The sequence below is a fragment of the Vidua macroura genome, chromosome 16 (genome assembly GCF_024509145.1).
Source record: "Vidua macroura isolate BioBank_ID:100142 chromosome 16, ASM2450914v1, whole genome shotgun sequence".
Lineage (NCBI taxonomy): Eukaryota > Metazoa > Chordata > Aves > Passeriformes > Viduidae > Vidua > Vidua macroura.
Genome location: NC_071586.1, coordinates 2788115 through 2813837, shown reverse-complemented (window position 1 = coordinate 2813837; position 25723 = coordinate 2788115). Strand labels below are relative to the sequence as shown.

The 25723-nt window shown below is 50.4% G+C and overlaps 1 protein-coding gene across 1 annotated transcript; it reads right to left on the bottom strand.

The window, feature by feature from the left end:
* Nucleotides 1-1825: 1825 nt before the first annotated feature.
* Nucleotides 1826-25723, bottom strand: TRAP1 (TNF receptor associated protein 1). The gene is made up of 18 exons (XM_053991870.1): nt 25612-25723; nt 20981-21148; nt 19785-19867; nt 19256-19396; nt 12043-12114; nt 11204-11364; nt 10255-10364; nt 9999-10072; nt 7607-7762; nt 7251-7371; nt 7057-7126; nt 6748-6895; nt 6065-6250; nt 4858-4996; nt 4297-4382; nt 3346-3491; nt 2912-2984; nt 1826-2637 (listed from the first exon to the last, which is right to left on the bottom strand). The coding sequence occupies exons 1-18, from the start codon at nt 25691-25693 to the stop codon at nt 2536-2538; spliced, it is 2118 nt and encodes a 705-aa protein (XP_053847845.1). The 5' UTR covers nt 25694-25723; the 3' UTR covers nt 1826-2535.

The window sequence follows — 25723 nt, the reverse complement described above, 5'->3', positions numbered from 1 at the left end:
AGCTTTAGAGCAACTTGCCTGTGTTCCTATCAGCACTTCAGTTTGTGTTCATCAACACCTTTTCCCACTAGGATCTGCTCTATTAGCCAGGAATATCATCCTCACACACCAACATTCCCTGCAGGTGTTTGCTAAATAAAAGGGAAAGCTGAGTCCCAGAGGTGAGAATCCAGTGGCTCAGACAAAGCAGCATGATAGAACGTGTGAGATTTGGGCCAAAGCTCCCTCCTGATCCTGCTGCTGTAGCTCCTTCCTGCATCCCAGGACCATCACCATCTCTCACCACGTTTGATGGGCACAGGGACACAGGGTAGGTGTGCACTCCAGTAACAGATATCTTATTTGACATTTTAGACACAAATCCCTCATGGCAAAAAATGAGCACCTGAAGGGCTGCTGGGATTCCTGGAGGATTCACAGGATGGGGAGGTTAAAGATGTGTCAGGCAGCTCATGGCCAGCTCCAAGCACGCTCTGCTTCTCAGTGCAGCAAAGGTTACAAACCAGCATCCAGCCTCAGCTCATTGTATCAACACTCCTATTTTTAGGTACTTTGTCAGGTGTGCAGCTTGCAGGATACCACACTCACCTGCTCTGCTGCTCACAGCACAAATCACCAAAGGTTTTAATTGCTTCAGTCTGTGTTGCAGTCACAGAATCATTTGGGTTGGAAAAGATCCTCAAGTCCAACTATTAATGTAGCACTAGCCCACGCCCCAAGTGCCACATCCATATGACTTTTGAATCTCTCCAGAGATGGTGACTCCATCACTGCCCTGGGCAGCTGTGCCAGTGCCTGACCACACTTCCAGTGAAGAATTTTTCCCAATATCTGATCTGAACCTGTCTTGGCATAACTTGAGGCCATTTCCTCTCATCCTGTCCCTGTTCCCTGAGAGCAGAGCCCAACCCCCACCTGGCTGCCTCCTTCTGAGTTGTGCAGAGCTAGAAGGTCCTCCCTGAGCCTCCTCTTCTCCAGGCTGAGCCCCTTTCCAGCTCCCTCAGCTGCTCCTAGTGCTCCAGCCCCTTCCCAGCTCTGTTCCCTTCTGTGAACATGCTCAATCCCCTCAATTGTCTTTCTTCTTGTGAGGGGACCAGGGCTGCCCCCAGGACTGGAGGTGCCTCAGCAATGCCCAGAGGGAGTCACTGCCCTGGTCCTGCTGGCCACAATGTTCCTGACAGGATGTATCACCCACTGTAGGATGGAGAAGGTGGCTCCTTGACTGTCTCAGCATCCTCTAAACTATCACTGTTTTTCTCCTCTTCCACATCTGAATAAAAGTGAAATGTTAGGTGATGTTAATAAAACTTCTCAAATGGTCACCCAAGCAGCAGGAATTTTTCACTCCTCTGTGCACAGCCAGGCTTCCTGTAGCTTAAAGAGCTGGAGGTTGTCGGGTCCAGCACAGCACTCAGAGTTAACCAAATCCAGTCCCAGGATCTTAATCTGGCAATTTAAAGATAAACTAAACAAATACCAGGGCTGCTCAGAGCCCTGCTGAGCAGGAGAAAAGATTCTTATAAACTATTTGCATGGTGTAAAGCAGACACAGAGGGAATCTAGCATGGCATTTCTGTCTGAACAGCCATTGCTCCTTGAGTCAAACCAAGGGCTACATCCCATTTTCAGAGACAAAACTAACAGGGTTCATAGCTACTGATTCTCCTGATTTCCCTCTATACTCTCTTGTTTTCACAGCCCTCTCCTGCCACCATGTCCAGTGCTTGATGCCCTGAAGAACCAAACAGCATCTGAAGAGAGACCAACCAACATCATCAGCTGGAAGACATGAAGACCAACAAAATAAAGAGGAAAGTGGGGGGAATGTCTGGAAAGTAAGAACTGTTTATTTATCATAAATACAGATCAGCAAGGTATGCAGTGTATCCCACAGACTCTCCAGAAAGCCACACAGTGGAAAGCTGCCCCCAGCTTCTTCCCTTTTTCCACAAGACCAGGATGAACTGGTCCAGCAGCTCAGTGATCTTTTCTGCTATGGGATTGCACTGACATGTTCCACCAAGAGTATCTGTGTCTGCCAAAGGCAGCAAGCTGTCTCCATGCCAGCAAACTCCTCCTGCCTGGTCAGACCTGGAGATTTCTTAAGTAATTAATTGATTTTTCTAGTGCTTGTTCAGAGCACAAAGGTGAGCAGGGATTTTGTGGATGGGGGGTGGGGTGTATTCACAGACCTAACTGGGAATCTTGCTGCCAACACCTGTTTTAAGAAAGGCCATTTTTACAAACAGTATGAAATGAGGCTCTTCAGGCTCGTGTCAGAAATTTGGGTGCATTATTTAAGCAACAACCTCTGGATTTTGTTCCCACTAAGAGCACTGCACTTTGAACAAACTGATGATGTGGGATCTGGTAATTACAGGTGGCTCCTCCCTCTGCAGGGAGGCCTGATGTCCCAGCACTGTCCCTGCCCTCTGCCCATGAACTTGTGCTGGACAGTGCCTGCAAGCAGCTGCTGAGAGTGGCTGTGCCTCAGGCAAGAGATCAGCACAGAGTTCATCCTTCAGTCCTTGGGGCTCAGTTCTTCTCCAGGATTCTCGTGAGGAGTTCGTTCAGCCGGTTCACCATTGGCCTGGGATCCTCATTCAGTCCTGCTGCAATCATGGCATTCTCATAAATCTGAAAAAGAGAAGAAACCACTAAATAAGCACCAAAGCACACTGCCTGAGGGAGGAAGGGAATGTCCCTCCCAGGATCTGCACACTGAAACCAAGAATGTCTTCTAGGACACCTGCTAGGAAAACATCAACCACAAGTCCCAGAAATACCCAGGGACCACAGAAGGATGTGACTCCTGCCCACTGTAATGGTTCACCCTGTTCCCTGCCATGCATGGTCTGCAAGCTGGTTCTGGGAAGGATGGTGCTGCTTCTGGAGAAGGTCTGGCTCTCACCTGGTCGAGCAACATCTGAGCCAGATCAGGCTGACTGTCCTTCAGCTCGCTGAGCTTCTTAATCAGAGCATGCCTGTAAGAGAGAGATCAACACTGAGACTTGCTGATTTAGGACAGTGAGAAATTTATTTCCAGAATGAGCAGCTAAGTCACAGTGGATCACCAAAGTCAACTTCCTTGCTCCTGTTCTGGGGGCTTCTCTCTTCTCTTCTATCTGTCCCTACAACCCCCATGGTCCCCAGAGGGCTGCACACTGTGTGTGGGGGGCTCACATTGAAGGTGCCACGCAGCCTCACAGATTAAGGCTCTGTGGCACTGACTGCACTTAATGGGGAGGACTCTGCTAATTGGCAGCCTTACACTTCCTCCTCTCTGCCTCCACTTCTGAGAGGCTGCTGTGTCCCAGGCCTAGTGCTGGTGCTGTCCCTCCTTACCCTGTGTTGATCTCCAGGGTGGGCTGCAGGAGCTGGGCTCGCTCCTCCTGGGTCTTGGCCAGCTGCTGCATGCGCAGGAAGTGGCGGGCAGCGCCCATCTCGAGCACGGTGATCATGGCAGGGTGGGTGTCCAGCCGCGTGGTCACCTGTGGCACAAGCACCAGTCAGGACAGCCATGGACAATGCATGTCCAGAATGCAAAAAGGTCATCCAAGGCTTGCAAGATCCCAATCCTGCCTTGCCTCAAATGATGGAGGCCTGCAGTAAAATTGGCAGCCCTCAACGCATAGCTCCCATTCAAGCAAATACTCTGGGAGAGAGACTTGAAAAAGCTTTCACAAATCAAGCATAAGCGAAGGATGACAAACTTGCAAAAACCCTTGATGTCCTCAACTCAACACTTCAGAACAATAAGACATCATAAAATGAGACTTCCAAAAGATTGTTATCAATGTGGAAAGCCTGGACATGTGGGGCAAGTCTGAGGACTTGGAGTCTCCTCAGCACAGATCCACACCAAGCCTCCACATGATTAATTCCCATCCCACAGGAGGCTGCCTAAACCAGCAGGAAAGATGGGAGCCCAAATGGCCCCACAGTCCACAGGCAGTGGGCTGCAGCTGGACCCAAAGCATTCCTTGCCAATACACCTTTCTAGTCCACGAGCAAGAAAAGTCACCAGCCTATTCTGGTAACCTGAGCATCGACTGCAATATGGGCTTTTCTCAATACACATTGAGATGTGGTTCTTCTGCTGCCACCCTGACCATCCAATGACAAATGTCAGCATCCACACCATTTACACACAGGAGGCACAGAGAAAAATGTCTTCCCACAAGGTCCAAAGAAAAATCTGTGGCAGCAGATCCCCAGCCACCTGTCATCTTTTTTCCCTACATTGTTGCCTCCGTGGATCTCCTGTACTCAGTTACCCAGACACAGAATACCCACCTTCACTCCAGTGACTCGAGAGCTTAAGGCATTCCTCATCCAGGCCATCAGATCCTCAGCCTCCTTCTCTGTCAGACGTTCTCCAGCTGGCAGGGAAAGAGGGCACATCTGAGTGTGCATCTATAGCGTGCAATGGACAATGAGCTGAGTTTCCACACTTCCATTTATCAGTTCTCCTGTGGGAGTGGGAATGCAGCACCACTCAGCACACACCTACATATCCTCATCCCAGAGTGTGCCATACCTGGAGAGGACAGGCTCATGCCTTGCCAGGCAGCCAGGAGCTGCCTCCCTCTGTCTGGGCACCAGATGTATGCATGGGGTTGAAATAAAATCATGGCAACTCCACACATGACATTCCATTTAACTTTGATCATGTGAGATGAAACCAGTCTCCAAAAAACTCTAAGCTGCCTCAGACCTTGAGAATGGAAGCCATGAGAATGATGGAAGGCTCTTGCTTGGGAGCAGCAAGAGCAGAGGAGGAAGGTGTCCCCTCACTGGTTGCTCAGGGTAGCAGGACAGTGTGCAGCAGGAGGGGACAGGGGAGCCTCATGGTACCTGGGCGGCTCTCCTCAAACTTCTCTTCCTTATAGTGATCAACAACAATGTCTGTCTCCACAGAGATCAGCTTCTTCTTGTCAAACTCCCGGAGGTGCAAGAGTGTCAGCTCATCAAACTGCTCATAGCAGAACAGCACCTGTGCCAACAAAAGGACAGTAACACATTGTTTGGGATGTAACAGCATTCCCTGCTTCCCAAGGCAGCTCTGTGCCAAACAGCAGGAACATCACACAGGAAACTCACAGGTGTTTCAACCTCAACCCCACAGTGACTGTCACTCAGGGCCTGACAGCAAAGCCAACCCTTAGAGGGACTTGTTACCGTGGGTGGCAGGTCTGCAGCTGAAAAAGTCCTGCTGCCCAGGGAAAGTGAGAACCAGTCCTGAGAGGGCCACCTGCCCACAGAGGACATCTGCAACACAATTACAGCCCTGCACAGCAGCTCCCAGTCTCCTGCTCTAGGATCCAGCAAAGGTAGGAAACAGATATAAGAACCAAGTGTCTGTACAAGTACTAAATCACAGAATATGCTGAGTTGTAGGGCACCCATCAGGATCATTGTCCCAAACTCTTGTCCCTGTGCAGCACACCCTAGCAATCCCTGTGTCTGAGAGCATTGTCCAAATGCTTCTTGGAACTCAGACAGGCTTGATGCTGTGAGAACTTCCCTGGGGAACCTGTCCCAGTGCCTAACATCTCTGGGTGAAAACTTTCTGCTGATACCCAACATAAACCTACTGGCTCAGCTCCAGCTGAGCTTGGGTCCTGCACAGCAGAACATGTGAATGAAGGTCATGAGAGTGAAGAGATCGACACCTGCCCCTCTGCTGCCCCTTGTGAGGATATTGAAGACCATGGTAAGGTCTCCCCTCAGTCTCCTTTTCTCAAGCTGAACAGACCAAATGCCCCCAGCCACTCCTCATATGGGTTCTCCTCCATGCCCTTCACCATTCTCACAGCCCTCCTTTGGATACTACTAATAGCTGAATGGATTTTTTTTAACATTGTGGTTAAAGAGTGTGTGACAGGTTCCTCCTGGCCTCATGCCACAGTCTGAGCAGAGGCAGAGGGGGCCAGGCAAAGGCACCGCGCTGGCAGGGCTCTATCACAGGCCTCGCTGCCCTGCTCAGCTCTGAGAGCCAGCCCTGACCACTGCTGCAGCAGCTCAAGGTGTTCTTCTAGCTGTAGCACCACTGCTCACTCACCTCCATGTCCTTCTTCTTCATGGCCTCGAAGTAGGGCGAGTGCTCGGCCAGGTGCCGGTTGGGGGCACACAGGTAGTAGATGTTCCTGCTGCCGGCCTTCATGCGCGAGCTGTAGTCGGTCAGGCTGGTCAGCTGCCCCGCGGGCAGCGCCGACGACTCGTAACGCAGCAGCTTTGCTATGTCCTCCTGCAAGAAACATGCTCCTGTGAGCTCGGCTGGGTCACTGAGCTCCACCCGACCCCTCCCAGCCCCAAGGATTCCTGTGCCTCTTAGCAGCCCTACAAAAAGGCTCAGGCGATTCTGAATCCCTCCTTTCCTGCTCCGGATATTAAAGAGGCAGAAAAGTGACACAGAGAGGATGTAGGTCAAGCTCTCCTGGAAATGGCAATTAGGCAGAAGACAACAGGAGGGGAAGGCCCGTCTTTATTGCCTGTTGTAGTTGACATTGCACCAGGGAGGGCTGACAACAGTGTGGGTACAGAGACTCTGCAGGGTCTCAAAATAAATGGGAAGCAGCACCAGTCAGAAAGAGTGAAAGTTTAGGCACTAGAGAATCCACAGATCTCAGAAGACCCAGGAACACAAGTTATGGGTGTGCAAGTTCCATGGGAAGTAGCAATCTACCTCATCCCAGCTCATGGTAATCTTTACCATCAGCTGCAGCATTTCAAGACTCCTCATACCTTGACATCCTGCTCTGCTATCGTGACAATCCCCTCTCTCATGAATACCCCATACTCCTCAAAGAATTTGGCATATTTCTCAGGGTCCTTCTTGCTCTGGTCAATGAAGAACTTGATCAACCTCTTCTGCAAAACATCACGGAGCTTCCTGCAGGAGGAACAAGCCTTTTTAAAGACAGCTGCTAGAGCCAGACAAGACATTTTAGGTAAACGTCTCTCTGTGCAGGGTTGTAGTGAGTCCACTGTCCCCTTTCCCTCATGGCTTTACATCTTTTCCTTGTATCTCAGTCCAGAGATACTCTTGCTTACCTGATCAGGGCACTCTCCTGCAGAAGCTCCCTGCTGAGATTCAGGGGTATATCCTCACTGTCCACAACACCTGGAACACAAAGCAATCATTGAACAGTGATGCAAACACAAGTGTTAGGTTCAGGAGGGCAGCCCTTGCCTCATCCCTGTGGAAGCCATCGTCCACAACCTGCTATTCCTGGTCCCACACACACCTCTAAGGAAGCGCAGCCACTTAGGCAGGATGTCTGCAGCTTTGGTTTGGATGAGGATTTTGCGGCTGTAGAGGGCAACGCTAGAGCCCATTTCCCTGCTGATGTCAAACATGGATGGCTTCTGCAGGAAAAGAGACAGGAGGTAACACCAGCACTGTGCAGGGTGCCCACATCACACTGTGGGCAACTACCCACAGTATCCCAGCTACCCTGCAGCACCCAGCCCACTGCAGAGATGCCACACTGGATATTCCTCCCTGCAGCCATATCTGCCTCCTTTCCCTAAGGAGCTCTCCCATTCTCCCCTTTCAGAGCAGCTGGGCAGATGTCCCACATTCCCAGGACAGCACACGTACTTGCTCGGGCACATAGAAGATGCTGCGGATGTTGAGGGGAGCGTCGGTCTTGTAGTGCAGGACATAGCGGGGCTTGTCGTAAGCCTGCGCTATGAAGCGGTAAAACTCCTCGTGCTGCCACTCACCGATGTCCTTGGGGTCCAGCATCCACAGAGCCTGTGCAGGAGCAGGGAGAACAGTTCCCATCAGCTCTGTGGCCTCCAGGATGCCAGAGCAGGGAAACAGAACGTTTCAAACAGACTCTTCTGCACGGCCTGGGAGCGAGATGTGGCTCAGGCACATTATCAATGAACAAACTACTGCCCCTCATCTGGCCTTAGGCCACCCCTCAGAGCTAACTCTTGCCCTGCAACATATATAGGGCAATTTTGTTTAGCCCAAAACAAAAGGATTTGGCTAACTTCCTTTGCCTCACATTTGCCAATGGCCATCCTGGGCAGATCCCACAGCTCAACTGACTGGCAGTACTGGTCAAGTTCTCAAGGCCTAACCAGCAGGCAAAGGAAAGGCAAAAGTTTAAGTCAGCCTTTTCTAACCAACCTGCCTCTCTGATGGAGGTCACTGTCTCAGCTAAGAGCTTGTGAAGGAACTCCTGCACTGTTTTCTGCTGATTTGTTCAGCACCTTGGGAGCTGCTTTGTGAACCACTGCAGGGTCACTGCTCCAGCACGCCTTCCCACATGAACACATGCACTGAAGCTATCAGCTCTAGCTTCCACCTGCTGCTGCTCTAACCGCCCAGTGCTTTCTGAAGCACTCAGCCCATGCTCAAGCATGTTTCAGTTTCCAGTACCTCAGCAAAATACTCGCACCTAGCAAAGACGTGGGACTCAATGCAGAACTGTATGCTTCCAGCTGGGTGAAGCCCATCTCAGCCACTGCCTCTCTTTGCCACTCAAGCCCAAATGAGTGACAGGAGTTATTTCTGGGGACAACACCAACATCCAGCCCACCCTCAGAGCCTAAGGGTGGCAGCCCTGTCCCTGGCAGCCCTGAAATCCTTAAGGATTCCTCTGCCTCAGAGCTTTGTTCCATAAGTGGCTTCCTCTCATTTCCAGCACACACAAGTATCCTGGAGGGCTTGCAGGATGACAGGTAGGATTATGAACTCACTGGGAGCGAAGGTGTTCTACAGTAACTGTGTTAGGGAAAGTGCTGCATTCTCAGGGGCTCACTTGTAGCTAACAGTTATCCCAGTTAGACCAAAGAAGCCCCCAGCTCCATGCTGTGAGCATTCAGGCGCTCATCGAGAAGAAACCCCACCAGGGAACCAACTGTGGCTCTGTTTGCAGTGAACTGATGCTGATGTGTGGAAAAACACATCCTGGATAAAGAAAAGGCATGAAATGGGAGCATAATGAGAATCAAGCTGTTGCTGTAACCCAAGGGAAAACAGACTTTCTGATAAGAAGATAAAAGTCCATGACTCTATTAAGGGCATTTCACCCCTTCCTCTACTACTGCTCTCCTCCAGGGAGCCTGTTCTATTGATTGTCAGGCAGAGAGAGCAAACAGCTGTCTAAAGCTATTTCTGGTTTTGTAATTTAAGGGGCACAGCTAGAAAGCCTTTGGAACAGAAACACTATTATACAGTAATCCAAATAAATAATCAGTGAGTAATAACACCAATTACAGAATCTTAGATAAATTAACATAGTAAAATGTTTAAATACAGTCTTGAAAGTCTGTGCAGTCAGTGCCACATTCCAGGAAACAAAAAAGCCACACACATGCTCTCTACCTGCTCTCTTAGGTGAGAAAGTTTTAAACAATCAGAAGAGGAGATGCTGGAGGAAAATGATTAATAGATTTCTGTTTGAAAGATAATTAATTTCTCCCAAGTGTTGCCTGCAATTGGGCCAAGAATATCTGAGCAAAATGGATCTGGCTACAGTATAATGCCAATGATCAGAAAATGCCAGCATCAAGCAGTGCTCAGCTAGAAGCTGGGAATAAATCAGGCTGTGGGCTGAGCTGCTGAAAAACCCCAACCACCCCCTGGCAGTGGCTATTCCATGTAAAGGACAGAAAGAACTGCAGTGAGAGGTGTCAGCATACCAGCAATATGAGCAATCCCTACAGCACTAACATGTCACATGGCTTGAACAGAATAAGCATTATAAAGCAGAAATAGTAATTCAGGAAAAGGGAATATAGAGATCTTGTTGATCTCCAAGACTTCCGCAATAATTACAAAGAAGCTGTTGCAGGTATGACTTCAGCTGGATTGTCTTCTTTTCTTCTAATAACTGATCACTGCAAGGTCTGTGATATCCTGGACAATCCTCCCCTGATTTCCAGGGACAGCAGCAGCTTTGTATTGTTTCCTGTCTCCAGTGGAGCATTACAGTGGTTCATCTCCATGAGTGACCTGCCTGTGGCCTCCACCTCACCTGTAAGGTGTTAATTCTTCTCCCATTGAGGTACAGGGGAAAGCTGATGAAGTTGCTGTATTTTGTCACCACCTCTGGAATGGAAAGAAGACACAGAAGGGTCACCTTTGTGGAAACAACACAGCAGGAATTCCCTCAGTAACAGCAGGTGAAAGGAGTTGCAGGAGGAAAAAACCTGTAAATTCACCTCCCATCTGTGGGGACCAAGAGACTTCACAGAGCCCCAGGGGTAACAGCATTCCCCAGCTCTACTCACCCTTAACTCGGTCTTCATTTGCAAACTCTTTGCAGTCTTCTTTGAGATGTATAATAATCTTAGTCCCAGCTCTGACCCCAGACGCTTCTGCAATCTCAAACATCCCTGAACTAGGATTAGAAACAAATGCTGTGTCAGTTTGTACTTCAGATACACTCATGACAGCACAGAGAAATTATTCAACTAAGAGCATGCACAACACTTCAAGGCCAAGAGGAAAAGGCAAAAAAGTCTTGAATGCCTGAACACTCCTTGTGCCTCTGAGAAACCCCAAAAACCATGTGGCTCTTTTCCCCACAGAGACTCCAGACCCAGGACACACTGCTCTGCAAAGACACTAACTACTGAAAACCCAAACCAGTCTGGTGTCTCACCTTTCTCAAGAATTTAAATAATGCAGTAAATTCTTTATTCTGAGGAAATTTTAAGGAGATGCTGAGCTTGTCACCCTCAGAAGCTCCAATTTCAACATGTCCAGCAGCCCACAGCTTTGCCATCACAGATGTTTGCAACTTTAAGCAAAAAGCAAAGGATGAGCCTACAGCATACAGTGACCCACAGGGAGACCCCAGCCTGCAGACCCCAGTGCTGCACAAGCTCTGCTCTCTGTGGGTGCCTTGAGCCAAACCTCAGAGGATGATTAGACCAATGAGGTTCAGTTTGTCCCTGTGGTGTGGGGCCCCTGAGCTGACTGCCTGCCAGCAGGGATGGAACAGGAGAGGCAGGTACTCTGTCCACAGCATGCCTGCTCTGACAAACCAACTTCTGTCCTTGCAGTTTCCACACTGGCACATTTGGCCATGCTTTGTTACTGTGTATAACTTGAGCAGGACCTAAACCAGTCAGCCAGGTCCTGAAAGAACACACAAGCCCTGTCTTTGCAGAGCTTTCAGGCCATGCCTGGTCTGGACACAGCCCCCCATGCTGCCACCCCACTCTGCAGCCTCACCCATCAGATGACCAGTGGTAGCCCGGACTGCCCGGCTCTGCTGACTGTGAGAACACCTCCACTTTATCAGCCACCATGAAGGCTGAATAGAAACCCACTCCAAACTGGCCGATGATTTTACTGCTGGCTTCAGCTTGGCTCTGCAGAGCTTCTAGGAAAGCCTGCAGGAACAAAGGAGACACAAACCAGCACACAGTGATTTCAGGTATTGCTGGAGGCTGTGATCAATCCCCAGCTGGGCTCCTCAGGCACTGCAGCCTGGCAGGCCAGCACCCTCACTGCATGCTCCTGCATCAGTGCTCTGAGGAAGGTTCCCAAGGAAAAGAGTTTCTCCACAGGGACTGCACCTCTGGAAAAGGGGAGCACTGCTTAGAGCAGTAAAAGGAAAACAAGCGAGAGCTCGGTCAATCAGGAGCAGGAAACCTTAAAATGGTGCCTCCAGAGATGAAAACAAAAATCAGGTACACATGTACAACACCTTGTTGTGGGGACAGAGCTGCTGCTCCCCTAAACATGGGGTAAATGCCAAGTGGGTGGGTGCCCCTCTGTAAGGATGGCTGGGCAGGAGGGTGTTTGGAGTGACGGCAGTGGGTGCAGCAGTGCTACACACAGGGCCCATCAGCACTGCCAGGGCTCCCTGGGCCTCCCACAGCACAGCAGGAACCATTGAAAGCCAGAAGACTCCACAGGCAGGTTTCGCCCTCCAAAAGGGGTGTAATTTCACAGCTGGGCTGAGGGTCAAGGGACAAAACAGAATGAAAAATTACTGAAGAATAAAAGTGGTTGTAACTGGAGAGGAGTTTTCTAAGGGAGGGAGAAGGGTCCTCATCCCAAGTTACCTTTGAGCCTGATCGAGCAATGGTACCAAGGTTAGAAACCAGCTCCTCCTGGGTCATCCCAATACCTGTGTCCTGAAAAGAAACAGCAATTGCAGCTCAAATATCAGCAGGGAATCATTGCTCCAGCAAACAGCTCCCAAGCAACTTCTGCCTCCAACTCCCACTCTCTCCTTCCCCTCTGAGTAGTAAATCCAACAGCAGACTTCCAGCTGTGACTCTGTCTGCCCATGGCCAGAAACACAGACTCAGAGGGCACAGAGCTCCAGGGGCAGCCACAGCTGCCTACAAACCACCAGGAAGCTCAGAGACTCTGGCCATTTCTCAAGGAAACACAAAACCATGCCAGGACAGGCTGGATTCTACGTCCCTCTAAAAAGCACAGGATGGCAGTGCAGGAAAGAAATGCCAACCCAGCCATGGCTCCACACTGCCAGATGTCATGCACTGAGACACCCTCCATTCCTGAACTGGTCTGAGGGGGAGTTGAGGAGCAGTGAGAAGCAGCTTGTTTGCAATCTGCAAATGTGGAACCGATGCACTCACACTAGGAATCAACAGCAGAGCAGCAAATCCCTTAACTTTCAGGTAATGCAGACCTTTGAATGCAAGCACCCCATGAACTGATCTCCATCTGCTCTGCCTTTTCCCCCCTTCTTCTCCCCCTCACCCTGTGCTCCATGATGTGGGTATGAAGCTGTCAACGCCCAGGAGAGCTGGGTATTGCATTCCCATGGGAACACCCTGACCCCAGCCAAAATACAATGCACCAGCTACACTTTGTGATGCTCTGCCCAAGCTTCAGAGGCACACAGCTCCTTGTCATCCCCAGATTATTCCAGAATTGCACTGCTGCATGTAGATAAACATCTCCCTGCAGCTCACACATCTCAGGCAGCAGAGCTTGCAGCAGCACCACCCAGAAAAGGCTGCAGTAAGTCTCAAACCTGGCTGCAACTTCGATTTGCATGACACCCCAAGGCAACAAAGGTAACAGCAAACCCCAGCCAGAAATGGCCACCCTCTCACACAGGACCCCAGCAAAAATCTTTCCCTTTCTGTTGTCTAATGTGCTTTCAGACTTGCTCTACACACATTTTCCACGGCAAAGGGCAGGCTACTGCCCTCCAGGTTGCCACTCCTAAGAAAAATGTGCCATTCCCCTTCCCAAATCCCAGCAGCTTCTCTACCTCACACAAGCACCCCAAGAACCCACTGCTACATGTTCTCTGAGCCTCTGAGGTGAAAAGTAGCCAAGTGAGATGTGATTCTCATTCCATGAGGGATTCAGTTCTACCTGAGTACCTGTGAGCATGGTTATCGCAGCTGACAGCAGCTGGCACATCCAGAGTGGGCTCACACATTCCCAGTGCCTTAGCAGGGGTGAGATTTGGTGTGCAGAGTCAGCAAAATCAGCTGCAACAGAGCTGGCAGCTGCTAGGTGGCTTGGAGGTGAGGTACCAGAGTGACCTCTGCCACCCATGGAGCATTTACTAGACTTATTTCCAACAAAGTAAGTTAATGTTAGTATGTATTTCTTAATGCAGTGTTTAACTTCACTGAAGGATTGAACTGTTCAGCTTGTGAGGTGCCATGTGGGTAAGACATTTTCCTGCACCCCCACAAGTCACGTCACGGCAATCCCTTTCCCTTGGTTAAATACAGTAAGGCCAGTCAGCCCACTTGGCTGAGAACAGGGATGATGCCCAGTAAGATCTCAACAGCAAGAGATCAAAAGCCAAGGAAAACAAACAGCGTATGGCAAAATCTCAGGAATCTGACATGCTCCCTTCCCCCAGGGAAGAAAAAGCCAGAAAGAACAGCTTTCAGCATCTGGTTCAGTTTTTCTTCATGCCAGACCCTGAACAGAACTCTGATCCACTTCTATTTATAGCACAGCATGTCATTCCCAAATTCCATTGTGTTAAAAAAAAATACATCCTTACCCCATTAATTTATTGGCTATTGAATTCCTAATGCTCTGCCAAACTTACTGCAGAATGCTTAATGACAATTCCTGGAGACTGCTTTGATGAGGGTGAATCTCATGAACAAAGAAAGCAGGGCTCAAACAGCCAGGATGCTGACAGGGGAAGCAGAAAGCAAAGATCCTGGAAAAGCAGACATTTCCTACTGCAGGAAAACACCTGGGTGGCTTAGGATGAGCACACCATCAAGAATCAACCCACCCTTGCCATATCCATATTTCCTGCAGCTGCCCTTTGGTTCCCTTCACCACATGGAGCTGCTCGGGGGAATGGGAATAAAGTGGCAGCAGAGGAGAGACGGGAGCTGAGCTCTGCAGAGCAGGAACTCTGCAGTCATGGGAAGCAACTGAACCTGCCTATGAGCAGCCCACCTCAGGCTGGGCCCACATAACTGCTGGCAGCTCCAGCTCCATGAAAGCCAAGGAAGCAGCTGGTGGAACTTCTACTGCCCTTCTCACACCACTCTGCACTAGCTGTGCTGCACCAGCTGCTGCTTGGCTGCTGGGTGTCTTCACCAGGAACCACCATGGCATCACCCAACCCCTGCTAACACCTTCTATCCACCCCCTTTGCTCCACCATCAGCATTGCAACTTCTCTTCCCCTGCACACAGTTCTAGCCCTCCATTCATCCTGCAAGAAAAGCTTTATCAGGCTGACCACAGCCACAAAAGAGCTATTTGTAACAGCACAAAGCAAATTGTACATGGGGCTTCTCAAATTACAAAATGTGAGGGATATGCTCAGAGTTTCATGTGCCAGGTGTTTCTCTACAGCTTGGATAGACCAAGACACAGAGTTCAGTGTGCTGACCCTTCATTAGCTGAATGTTAATTACAGAAGACCTGCTGTTACTCAGCAGAACCACCACCTCTTCACCTGGGTGAATTTAGCCTCTGCTACTTCTCAGGGTACAGAGTAAAAATCCTCCCCAAACCATCCCCTATAAAAGACAACAAAGAGGCTGCAGACCTTCAGACTATGAAGGGCTGGTGGCCAGAAGTGCTGAACTAAACTCAGTAACATTTACCCCAAAGAGACATCAGCTGAACTTTGTTTCTAACACCTTTTTATGTGTGGAGACCTCCAAGGTACCAAAGCTGCTGCTGACCTGCACCTTTGTGCCTTCTGAACCCTTTGTTCTAATGCTGTGGTGAGGGTGCTGGATGTTTGCAGAGACCTGCTGTGTAAGATTAGTTTAGCTTTGCTCATTACCTGAGTCCAATTTGAAGTACTGCAGAGCTTCCTTTCACCTAACAACCCATTAAGCAGCCATTAACTGCTGCCTCTGCTATGACTGCATTGGAAGGAATACTCCCAGTTAGAGGTACCTGGCTGAACTGTTGTGTCTTTCACTTTGCTTTGCTGCAAAACAAACACGTGAAAAATTTATTTCAGTGAAAACCTCAATGGGGCATCAGAAGAACACTGACTATATTGTAAAGACATGCTGCTTTCACCAGTTGATAGGTAATAAAATCCCAAAATGTCTGATTAGCAAATGTGCCCACTGTTAATTAAATACCTTGATTAAAGACTTCAAATTCACAAGACCAGGACAGCGGCTGCACTAGAGCAACATTCTCGTTTAGAATCATTAAAGCATCTGCAGCAGCAACAACCAGCAGATGAAAAGCCAGAATAAAACTAATGCCTGTGAACACGAGGTAATCTTGGCCTAGTACATGGAAGTTGTCCAAAGCAGAGAGCCTGAGCTTTCCTTTGTAAAACCACAGGCTCAGCCTCCACCCATCCAGGTCTAAATACCCACTGTCCAGAAAAGTACTGCCTTTCATCCACTTTGAATTTCCCATTTTTATACAGGATATGCTCTTATTCTGCCGTGAAGAGTACTAAAAGATTGTGCACTTCCTTCCTTGGGCCACAGGTTATTTGAGATGTGTTTGTATTTCTGGGTCCTGGGCTTATTTGTTAAAGATGATGCAACCACTGGAAGCTGCAGCCCATCCCTGCAATCTGTGGCACATTTCTGTAGGTTTAATTCCACCTAAGACTTGCTAAACTACAGCCACATTTACCCCTCTATCTCCACCTGTCCATCTCCTGCTTCCTCAAGCCCAAGTGACACACAGATGCTGCAGTGCAGGTCACCCTCTCTGCTGCAGCCTGGTCCCATAGGGGAGAGGGACCTGCTCCCCACCTGCCCCAAGCTTTGTGGGACACAAGGGTGCATCTGCACTGACCTGCTGCAGCCCAAACAGCCCAATCCTTACTGGAGCCCCAGCACAGCCCAGTCCTTGTTACAGGCTGTTTGTAACTGGTGAGGCAGGAGAGATCTGCTCAGCGATACAGGGAGCTGTTGCAGGGAGGAGTGGTGTTTGCAGTCATTTTAACTCCTCCCAACACAGCAAACTGGTGATTTTGTGGCTTCACAGACACTGATTTTGGATGACGGCAACAGAGACATGAAAGCCCAACAAAGGGAACTGAGCAGCCCAAGCTCTGGCAGCGACCACGCTGCTTTCCCGTGCTAGAACAGCAAGCACACTCCCTCCCCCAGCAGAAGCAGCCATCAGCTCTGTAAACATTTCAAACCATTTCCACCAAACTGTCCTAGCTCTAAATTAAGCACCAGCAAGGAGCGGGGCTGCAGCCCTGAGCTCACACATCACCACCAGGCACAGCAGCACGGCAGAACTGCACAGCTCCAACACCACCACAGCACAGCCAAGCGCCTGTCACCTCGTGCAGGTGCTCAAGGTGAGCTCTGTGCTCACAGAGCCTTGGGGTCTGTAACAGGCTCTCTGTTCCCACCTCAAAGGGTCCAAAACCACATCAATAAAGCCTCAGCACGGGGAACTGCAGAGCTCTGCAGAGCTGTTCTCATTGGAAACACACCCCTCACATTTTCAAATGGATTTTCTTAAGCACTCTGACCTTGCAGGCTGTGGCTGCTACAGATGGAGCTGTCCTAGAAACACGAGGCAGTTTTCAAAGGGATGGAGGAAATGGTGGAATTTGCTAAAACAACAGGATTTTGGTGAAGGAAGCAAGGTAGTGGAATTCAGTCAACACGCCCCTCTTAGCAGATACTACACTGCAATGCTTAGGTGGAATATTCCTGAATGAGGACATCCATCAGAATTCTGAGTCTTGCTGTGCTTATGACTTATGGAATTCAGTCCTGGCAGAGAACAAGGAGAACTGCAGTCACTGAACAGAGATGAGTGCAGTCCTATACCGATCTACATAATCCCCCAGGAATGTGCCTGTAATGGCCACCATGCATTACAGACCTGCCTTTTCTCAGCTCAATGAGACACAAAGAGATGCTACAGGGCTTGGAAGAGGAGGGGAGAGATTCAGCAGATCCAGAGGCAAAGAGCAGCATGAAGATCTGAGAAGGATCCAGGGGTCAGAGTGAGACAATGGGACCTTTCTAGGAATAAAAAAGGACTGACCATTGCTACAGGTCATATATGAGGGACCTGCTGCCTCTTTTTTGGTAAGTCCTAGTGGGTACAGAAAACAAAACAGTGGCAAAGGGAAGATCCATCTCTGCCTCAATCCCTGCAGCAAACTTTCTTTCACCTTTGCATTCCTGAAAGGCAGAGAAATGTTCTGAATGACGCTTTGTTCACAGTAATCATTATATGCAGTTTGCCTCTTCAAGAAGTTATAAATAACCCCCTGACTGGAGGTAAGGAGCTTTCAGCACTCTGGAGAAGGCAAAGCTATTAAAGAGATTGGAGCAGCGTTGTTCTGGCTGCTCCCCACAGCCCAGGACTGCTGCAGTTAAAAGCTTCCTAGTTAAGACTCATTTAATGGCATTAGAGAGGCACTGGCAGCCAGGCAGGGGGTTATAAAAAGCCCAATCCCTAACCCATCTAACTGGGATGGTATCTGAGGCACCCTGCAAGGTGGGCAAGCAGCTCTCCAACCAAACTGCCAAACAAGGCGAGAGCTTCCACAGGGAACAGGGCATGAGAGGTATCAATGTCTTGATGCAATCAGATGCTTCATGTCCACTAGGATCTCAAAAGGGAAAGGTGAGAGGCAGGAATGACCCCCTGCCTGGGGCTAAGAAGGGGCTCCTTAAGCAATTGGTGTTGCACGGGAGTCAGAAAACTGCAACAGAGTGACAGGAATAGCAAAGTCCCTGCATCATGGTTTGAAGATCCCTGCTTGGTGATTGTGTTGCCCACTGACAAGCACGAACTTCCCCATGGCAACTGCAGCACTTGCTCTGCAGAGGACCAGAAATATAAAATAACTGTGCAGCCTCCAACAGACCCCTGTGCTTTTGTCCCATGTGAAATATCAGCCTGTGTGCTCTGTCTGTGCCACATCTCCCCTGGACCTGCCATGGCCACTCAGGGCTGCCTGCTTCATCCTCCTCCTTCTCCTCTGCTCTCCTAGAAATGTGCACAGCTATGCTCATGGCTGACACAGCTCCACAAGGAAAATGACCAGTTTGCCTTCTTGATGTTAGGAACTCTGCCAAGGAAACACCAAAACTGAGGCTCAGCCTCCCACCTTGGACAAGAACCACAAGCAAGATCAAAGTACAGAGAGAAGGCCCAACCCCACTTCCCTCCCCACGCTGATGCCCACAGGTGACTGTTCTTACAGACTGTCTCCCTCCCAGTCAGCATTTTGTCACCAGCAAAGACGACCAAAACCTGGGCACAGGGGAGTGCTGTGCTACTGCCCAAATCTACAGTCCCAACTGTGCCTGAGGGCAGAACCTCAGCATCAGCTGGACTCAGCCTGTCCTGAAGCAGGAAGAGAGAGACAGGCAGGAACGGGAAGTTCTCACTACCCTGGCATTTATTCCCCCTTTCACCCAAGGGAGAGAGAAGGTCTGCAAGTAACTAGGTAACACCTCAGACTTAAGGAGGTGCATGAAAACCTCCCCAAAGGTCAGGAGGAAACCAGATTCACAATTTACCCACTAGTGGGAAACTCACACAACCTGGGAAGTGCACTAGGCAGGGGTACTGGGAGAAAAGCTACTGGTACTTCCCAACAGGGAAAGAAGGAGCAGCAAATTTTCCTATGGCCACAAGTGGGGAGCAGATAACATTGCTGGTTTCTCATCAAGTCCTGAGGTTACAGCCTCATGAACCAGAGCCCAGCTGAGGACAGAATATTTGGGCAGGCTTGGGGACTGTGCTGCTGCTCAGCTTCCAGTGACTCTTTCACAGGACAAAGGCCAGTGATGAGAGCAGCAGGGAATAACACCCTGCTGTTACCAAAGGGAACTACCTGGATGGTGATGGTTCCCTTTCCACTGTCTGTCTGCAGGTGAATCTCCAGCTCTGGCAAGGCCTTCCCTTCCGTCATCAGCCGGTGGCGCAGCTTCTCCAGCGCATCGCTGCCGTTGGAGATCAGCTCCCGGATGAACACCTGGGGACGAGACACAGCCTGACCCTGCAGCCTGGCCCTGCCCCCTGCACAGCCCTCCCAGAGACCTGGGAGCTCAATGGCTCCCACAAACTAATTCCAGCTCCCCAAACTGTGTTTCCCCATTATCTGCCAGGAGAACAGTTTGTCCAAACTCAGTGTGAAACTGCAGAGGCTCAAGGCTTGGAGTCACTTGGCTATACCTACAAATTGTTTCAAAAATACATTTTCAAGGTATCTTAAGAAAACATCATTCCAGAAAGGCTGACATGAAAGCTCAGGACTCTGAGCTGAACAGTTATTCTCCCAGCTCAACCATTCTGGATGTATCCCTTGACAGAGATGGGGCTTTGCCAACAGAAAATCTCCCAGCAAGTTATGGGTGTCTTACCTCTTTCTCTGAGTACAGGGAACGGGCAACAATGTCCAGCAGTTTCTTTGTTTCAGCCTGGAACTCATGTTTAGAGGCTGCACCTGGAATAAAGGTTAGGGTTGGGGTTGTTCAGCTTGGAGAAGAGAAAGCTCAGGGAGCACTTAGAGCCCTATCCAGTGCCTAAAGGGGCTCCAGGAGAGCTGGACAGAGACTTTGGACAAGGGCCTGAAGTGACAGGACAAGGCACAATGCCAGAGGGCAGAGATAGATGGGATATTGGGAAGAAATTCTTCCCTGTGAAGGTGGTGAAGCCCTGGCACAGGGTGCTCAGAGCAGCTGTGGCTGCCCCCAGATCCCTGGAAGTGTCCAAGGCCAGGCTGGATGAACACATCCGTACTGGCACCCCTGCAGGTAGGGAGCTGTGCCCAGGAAGAGAAACCTCATCAGAAAAAAATAAAACTACAAAACATCTCAGCTGAAAGACTATCCTTGGCCTTTTTAAAATAGCAAGAGGCATTAGAGAATTCCTTTCTCCTGCAAGAGGCATTAGAAAACTCTGAGAAAACACAATGAAAAGCCATAAGTCCCACATCAACTCTGCCATGCCTTGCTGGCAAGGATGTACATCCCTCAGGGATGGGGTGAAGCTGGAGTGTGGGCAGCCAGCACATCAACCCTACCAGGGACTTCACAGCCTGGCAGTCTCAAAAGTACCTCCAGGAAAACCACAGAGGCACAGAGTTCAGATGTTATTTCTGTGCTGGAATAACTCATTGCTCAGACTGCTTTAGAGCACCTGTCCCTGAAGCTGTGCAAAGCAATTCATTCTAGCTAAAGGGCTGACACCAGGACTCTCATCACACCTCCACGATCCACAGCAATGACCTGGGCAGGCACAGCTTCCTTCTGAGACAGAAAATTCTTTTCAGCCAATTCCAGTGCCTGTGGAGCCTCCACATATACACATGACCATCAACTGCCTGGCTAAGCCCATGGATGCAGTCTTCATGTCCTTGTTTCTCAGAAAAAGCCATGCTGACCTCCACACCCAGGTTTTGGGAGGTAATGGTGCAACACAGATGGAAAGGATGTGGTGAGCAGTACCTGCACTTCCTCCAGAGGCAGCAGCACTGCTGAGGAGGGCTCACCTGCAGCACACCTTGACCCAGGTGCACCCCAAGATCATCCCCACAAGGCATGTGTGCCAGGCCCACCTTTCACGTTCTCTGTGTTGCTGATGATGGTGTGCAGGGGCTCCTCCTCCTTGCTCTCTGCTGTCTGTGTGCTGTACATCCGGACAGCAGGAATGCTGGAGGCAGGAACGTTGTGCTGGAGGCTCCAGCGGTGGAGTATTTGTCTTTGCAGACATGCTGCTCCTTTTGCTAAAGACACAAGTGAAGATATTTCAATACACATCACAAGTCCAGCACCAACAGAAGCACTCCTCAGAGGCCCCACCTAGGTAATCCCATGGGATTTAAGCTGTCTGAACAGCCCCCTCACAATCCAACACCCACCATTCCCCTCCAGAACTGCCTTCACTGCATAAAAAGGGCAAGTTGCTACTTTGGCTCTTCTGAATTAAAATTTTATCCAGAAGATGAGAATTAGCAGCTGAATCCCACTGAATTAACCAGTCAGGAAGAGGCAGTCTGCAGCTTTCACTGCTGTTACCTGGCTAAGCTGAAGACAACTCCTACATCACTGCCTGTGAAAATATAAATTGGCAATAAACATTTGGCCTTTGACTGTCCAAGCACAAGGATTTCATCCCCCAGCAAAGCAGCACCAGGGCAAGGAGCACATGCAGCAGCAGCAAGGCCACCAGTCACAAAATCAGCGGGGAAAATTAGACCAGTCAGGAAATGGCACAAGCCTCCTTAAGGTCAGGGATTCCATATTCTCCTCCTTTCATTATGCCCAGGTGAACTGAAAAGTCTTCTCTCTGTTAGGGGATGAATCAAACCAAACCTGGTCACAAAAAGACCATTGCAGCACCATAGACCTCTGTCCAAAGGCTGTTCCTTGGAGTGATTTCTGAATTGTTGGGAGAATGCCAGAGCAGGATCCCAGAGGGTGAGACCTGACCCTGCAGCTGCCCTGTGGTAGACAGCATCTTGGCCTCCGCCAGTCCTACAGTGAACATAAACAGGCTGGACTGATCTGGGAGGCAGAGGAGGGACCAGGACAGCCTGGACAGAGCCAGGAGAACATGGATAAGCAGCAGAAGTGGCTGGAAGCAATGACAAGCTCAGGTTTTCCTTACGCTCACTCTGTGCCTGGTGGCTGTTTCATCCAGCAAGGGAAGGAGGCAAACCCTACACATGACATTTTCAAGGGGTCCTTTCTTTGGATAACTGGGTCCAAAACCAGCCAAAGGCTGAACAAAACCTCATTAGTATGGTGAGAGTCCCAAAGCACATCTGTGACCTCCTTGGAAACAGCTTCCAAGTCCATCCCCTGCCCTCCAGGCCTGCTGACATGCTGAGGGAGCTCAGCTCCCTCCTGAACCTTCCTCCACCTTGCCACAGCCCTCGAGTGAACTCTGCGTTCCAGCCTTTTCACCAACATCCCTCATCTTCTAGCTCAGGCTCACTTCACAAGTGCTCTGCAAACCTCCCGCCCCCCACAGCAGGTCCTACAGTCAGTGTGGTCATCAAGAACAGGTCTTGTTGCTCCAGACCATCATGCTGGGCTCTCACTTTCTCCAGACCAGGTGGACATGAACCCCTGAGCTTTAACAGCACTTCTGTCTCCTGCACCTCATCCTCAAGAGCTGACAGAGGAGGCTGTCAGTCCTTGTTCTTCCTCCTCCTCCTCACAGAAAGCTTCGAATCAAGATCCACTTCTTCAGCCAGAAGCTTGAATGACTCCCCAGTCATTCTGCCCTTAAAGAAAAGAGCCCACAAATAGTTCTAAATGCATCTGAACACCTCCCACACACATAACTGCGCTCTGCGTCACAAACAGCTCTGCCGCATTATCGCAGGACATGTTCTGGAAGTCCCGTTCCACTGCCTGTGCTGGGATCACCTGGGAAAGTGGCAAGGAAAACAACCCTGGCTGAGGTGGAAAGCAGCAGAGGACTCACTGTCCAGCCCCTCAAGCTTCAGAGGGGAAGGGCCTGCAGCTCAGGGTTTATATATATTTTATTTAGGTATTTACATATTTTAGACTCATTTTATTCTAGGTGCTGTAGGATACTGCATTGTACGTAAGCACACACACACATCTCCCAAACAGCAGAAATAAAAGAAAATTTTGCTCCCTCCCTCACTCTAGGATCCAAAAAAGACACAGATCAGTAGCAGCTTAAAACCTTAAGTTTACTTCTATCATCAGATGTCCAGGCAGCAAAACCCCAGAGCCCCCACACAGGTCACCCCGCAGCCCATGAACACCAGCTGACTCTAGAAACTACAGCTACTTATAATTTTATTTCTGGCTATCTATAATTGTTGATGTATTCGCATTTTTTGCCTCCCTACCTCCAAAGCACAATAATAGATCACCACCCATCAATTCGGAAGTTACTGTCAGATTTGTGCAATGTTTGGTCTTATCATCCTTAATTAACAGCCTGTCCCATGCCAGGCAGAGACACAGCTCGTTAAACACAAGCTGCAGCATCTTTAGCCCATTTGCCTCCCCAGAGTCCTTGCCTGGAGCAAGGGAGCAGAAAAGGCTCCTGGCTATTCTGGGTAAAAAAGCACAATTATCAGCACACAAGAGCTATTGAGAAGCACCTGCTGAGGTAACAGGTTATGTCCTACTCATAATGAGCCTCAGAAACAAATTCCTAAGCCCAGGTGACAAAGAAGGAATGGCTTGTGCCCTAGATAAGCACTGTGATGTGTTGGGGCAAAGCAGGGCTTTTGATACTGAGTTAATCAAATGTGGAGCTTTACCACAGCCCACAGCCCTTCCTGTTCCCATCACTGCACTGTGAGGGATGGAGAAACCCACATTATACCCCAAATTCCACCTCTCTGTGATCCCAGTGTGCCCACGGCCACCGACCTGCCTCACACACTCACAGCAAACACAAAGACCCTCAGGGGCTCCTTTCAATCCAGACACCTCAGTGTCAGCCAGCCAGCCCCCCAGGAAACACAGCCTCTTCTGGAAAAACCACTGCAGTGAGCAGAGCCCAGCACCAGCCAGAGAATTAGGGTGGGAAACCTGCACAAAGCAGTTTGTGGCTCAAAACAAGAAAAGAATTTGGGTCAGCAGGAGCCCAGGGAAGCTCGTGCAGGGAAGAGCTCCAGCAATTAACACTCCCAGCTGAGATCTCCTTACACAAAAGGGCTCCTAGCTGGGCACCACATCCCCAGGAATCTGGGGAGAAGAGATTCCCTGACTGACCCACTCATACCAACACATCTCCTGAGAAGCTCTGCAGCAGCTCCAGCCTCTGAAGTGGTGAGAGCAAACACTGCCAGCTCTGCCCGGTGAGGGAAGGGATGGCTGTCCCTGCAGCCAGGACCCAACCGAAAAGACAACATCTGCTCCTCCCTCTTTATCCCCACCCCACACACCTTCTGCTCACTGCTTTTTCCCTGAGGGCCTGAATGACAGCTTAAGGGATAAAACTCAAAACTCGAGCTCTGCTGGAGTATGTCTAACCCACCAGAGGCAGCAGCTTTGTTCCTAGACATGGATGCTAACAAGCCTCTGGGGATTTCTGTAGAGGAAGAGCTGCATTGCCCAGAAACACCCAAGTGGCACTCTGTGACACAATAAATCTGACAACCCGACCCTGAAAGTGATCCTATTTGTCACACAATTTCTTCTGTCACATTTTCTCTTCGTAACCTGCAGTGAAACCACAGACCACACCAACAACAGGCAGATCTGTCAATTAGGGGCCACACAACAGACAAGGAAACAGGGAGCACAGCACGGGCTGCTGACAGGCAGGACACTCCTCACCATGCTCTGGTTAATGGCAGCTCACAGGCACATTTCCAGCCCACGAGGGCCTTGATAATGGAGCACATCCCATAACTGAGGCCTCAGAGTTTGGATTTTCTTAGGACTTACTCCTGCCAGCTGTCTGAGGTGAAACTTCAAGTGCACCCCTGGGAAATGCAAACCCTTTGGGCTCATCTGTGAAGACCCCTGGAACTGACACGGCCAGAGAACAGCAACGCTGCTAACTTCTGCTCTCATGCAGGTACTTCTCTCTCTGCCTTCTTCTCTCAGCCCCGGTACCCGGGCCGTGCACCCTGTGTGAGCTGGGACATGCAGCAGGACATGAGACATGATGTGAATATGCTGTGCAGCCCGTATGAGCCAGCAGGTACCTCTGGATGTCCTGCACACCTTGTAAAAGCAGATGAACTGGGAGTGCTGTATGAACCAGGACATAAACGTGGGTATGTTCTATACCCCTACACGAGCCAGGACATGAACCTCACCATGCTACACGATCTGAGCGTGCTGTACACCCTGAATGAGGTAGGACATGGCCCTGGAGCCGTTGGTTGCCCTGAGCGCGCTCCCTGCCCGACACGAGCCCGCGCCATTCCCTGCACAGTCCCCAGAAGAACTCGCCCCTCCCCAGGAAGGAGCGTTGGGCGTTCTCGGGTCGGGTCAGCGCTGTGCGCGCTGCTCCCACGCTGCCAGGCCGGCGCCCGTTCTGACCCTGCCGAGCGGCCGCGGCCGGCAGCAGCCGACAGCGACGGGGCGCTGCTTGTGGGACACGGACCCTCCGCACCTCCAGAGGACGCACAAGGCCGAGCGCAGCTCCGGGCAGGCGCGGCCGTCCGGGCCGAGCCATGGAGGTGCGGCCGCCCACTCAGCCCGGGGGCCCGCGCCCCTCACGCCGCCCGTCCCCCCTCACCTGCGGGCGGGCGCAGCCGGGGCGCGGCCCCGGAGCGCCGCAGGGCCGCGAGGAGACACCGCCCGCCCCGCGCCGCCGCCATGCCCGCGCTGCCCTCCCGCGGCGCACGGTG

Bases quoted from the DNA above. Each gene is read 5' to 3' on its own strand.
- TRAP1 (XM_053991870.1), bottom strand. From the start codon at position 25,693: ATGGCGGCGGCGCGGGGCGGGCGGTGTCTCCTCGCGGCCCTGCGGCGC. The intron at 7,127-7,250 runs GTGTGTGTGGGA...TTTGTGTTCCAG, and splicing joins GTGGCTGCGCTTCCTTAGAG to GTGTTGTGGACAGTGAGGAT. The intron at 3,492-4,296 runs GTGGGTATTCTG...CTTGTGCCACAG, and splicing joins CTCGAGTCACTGGAGTGAAG to GTGACCACGCGGCTGGACAC.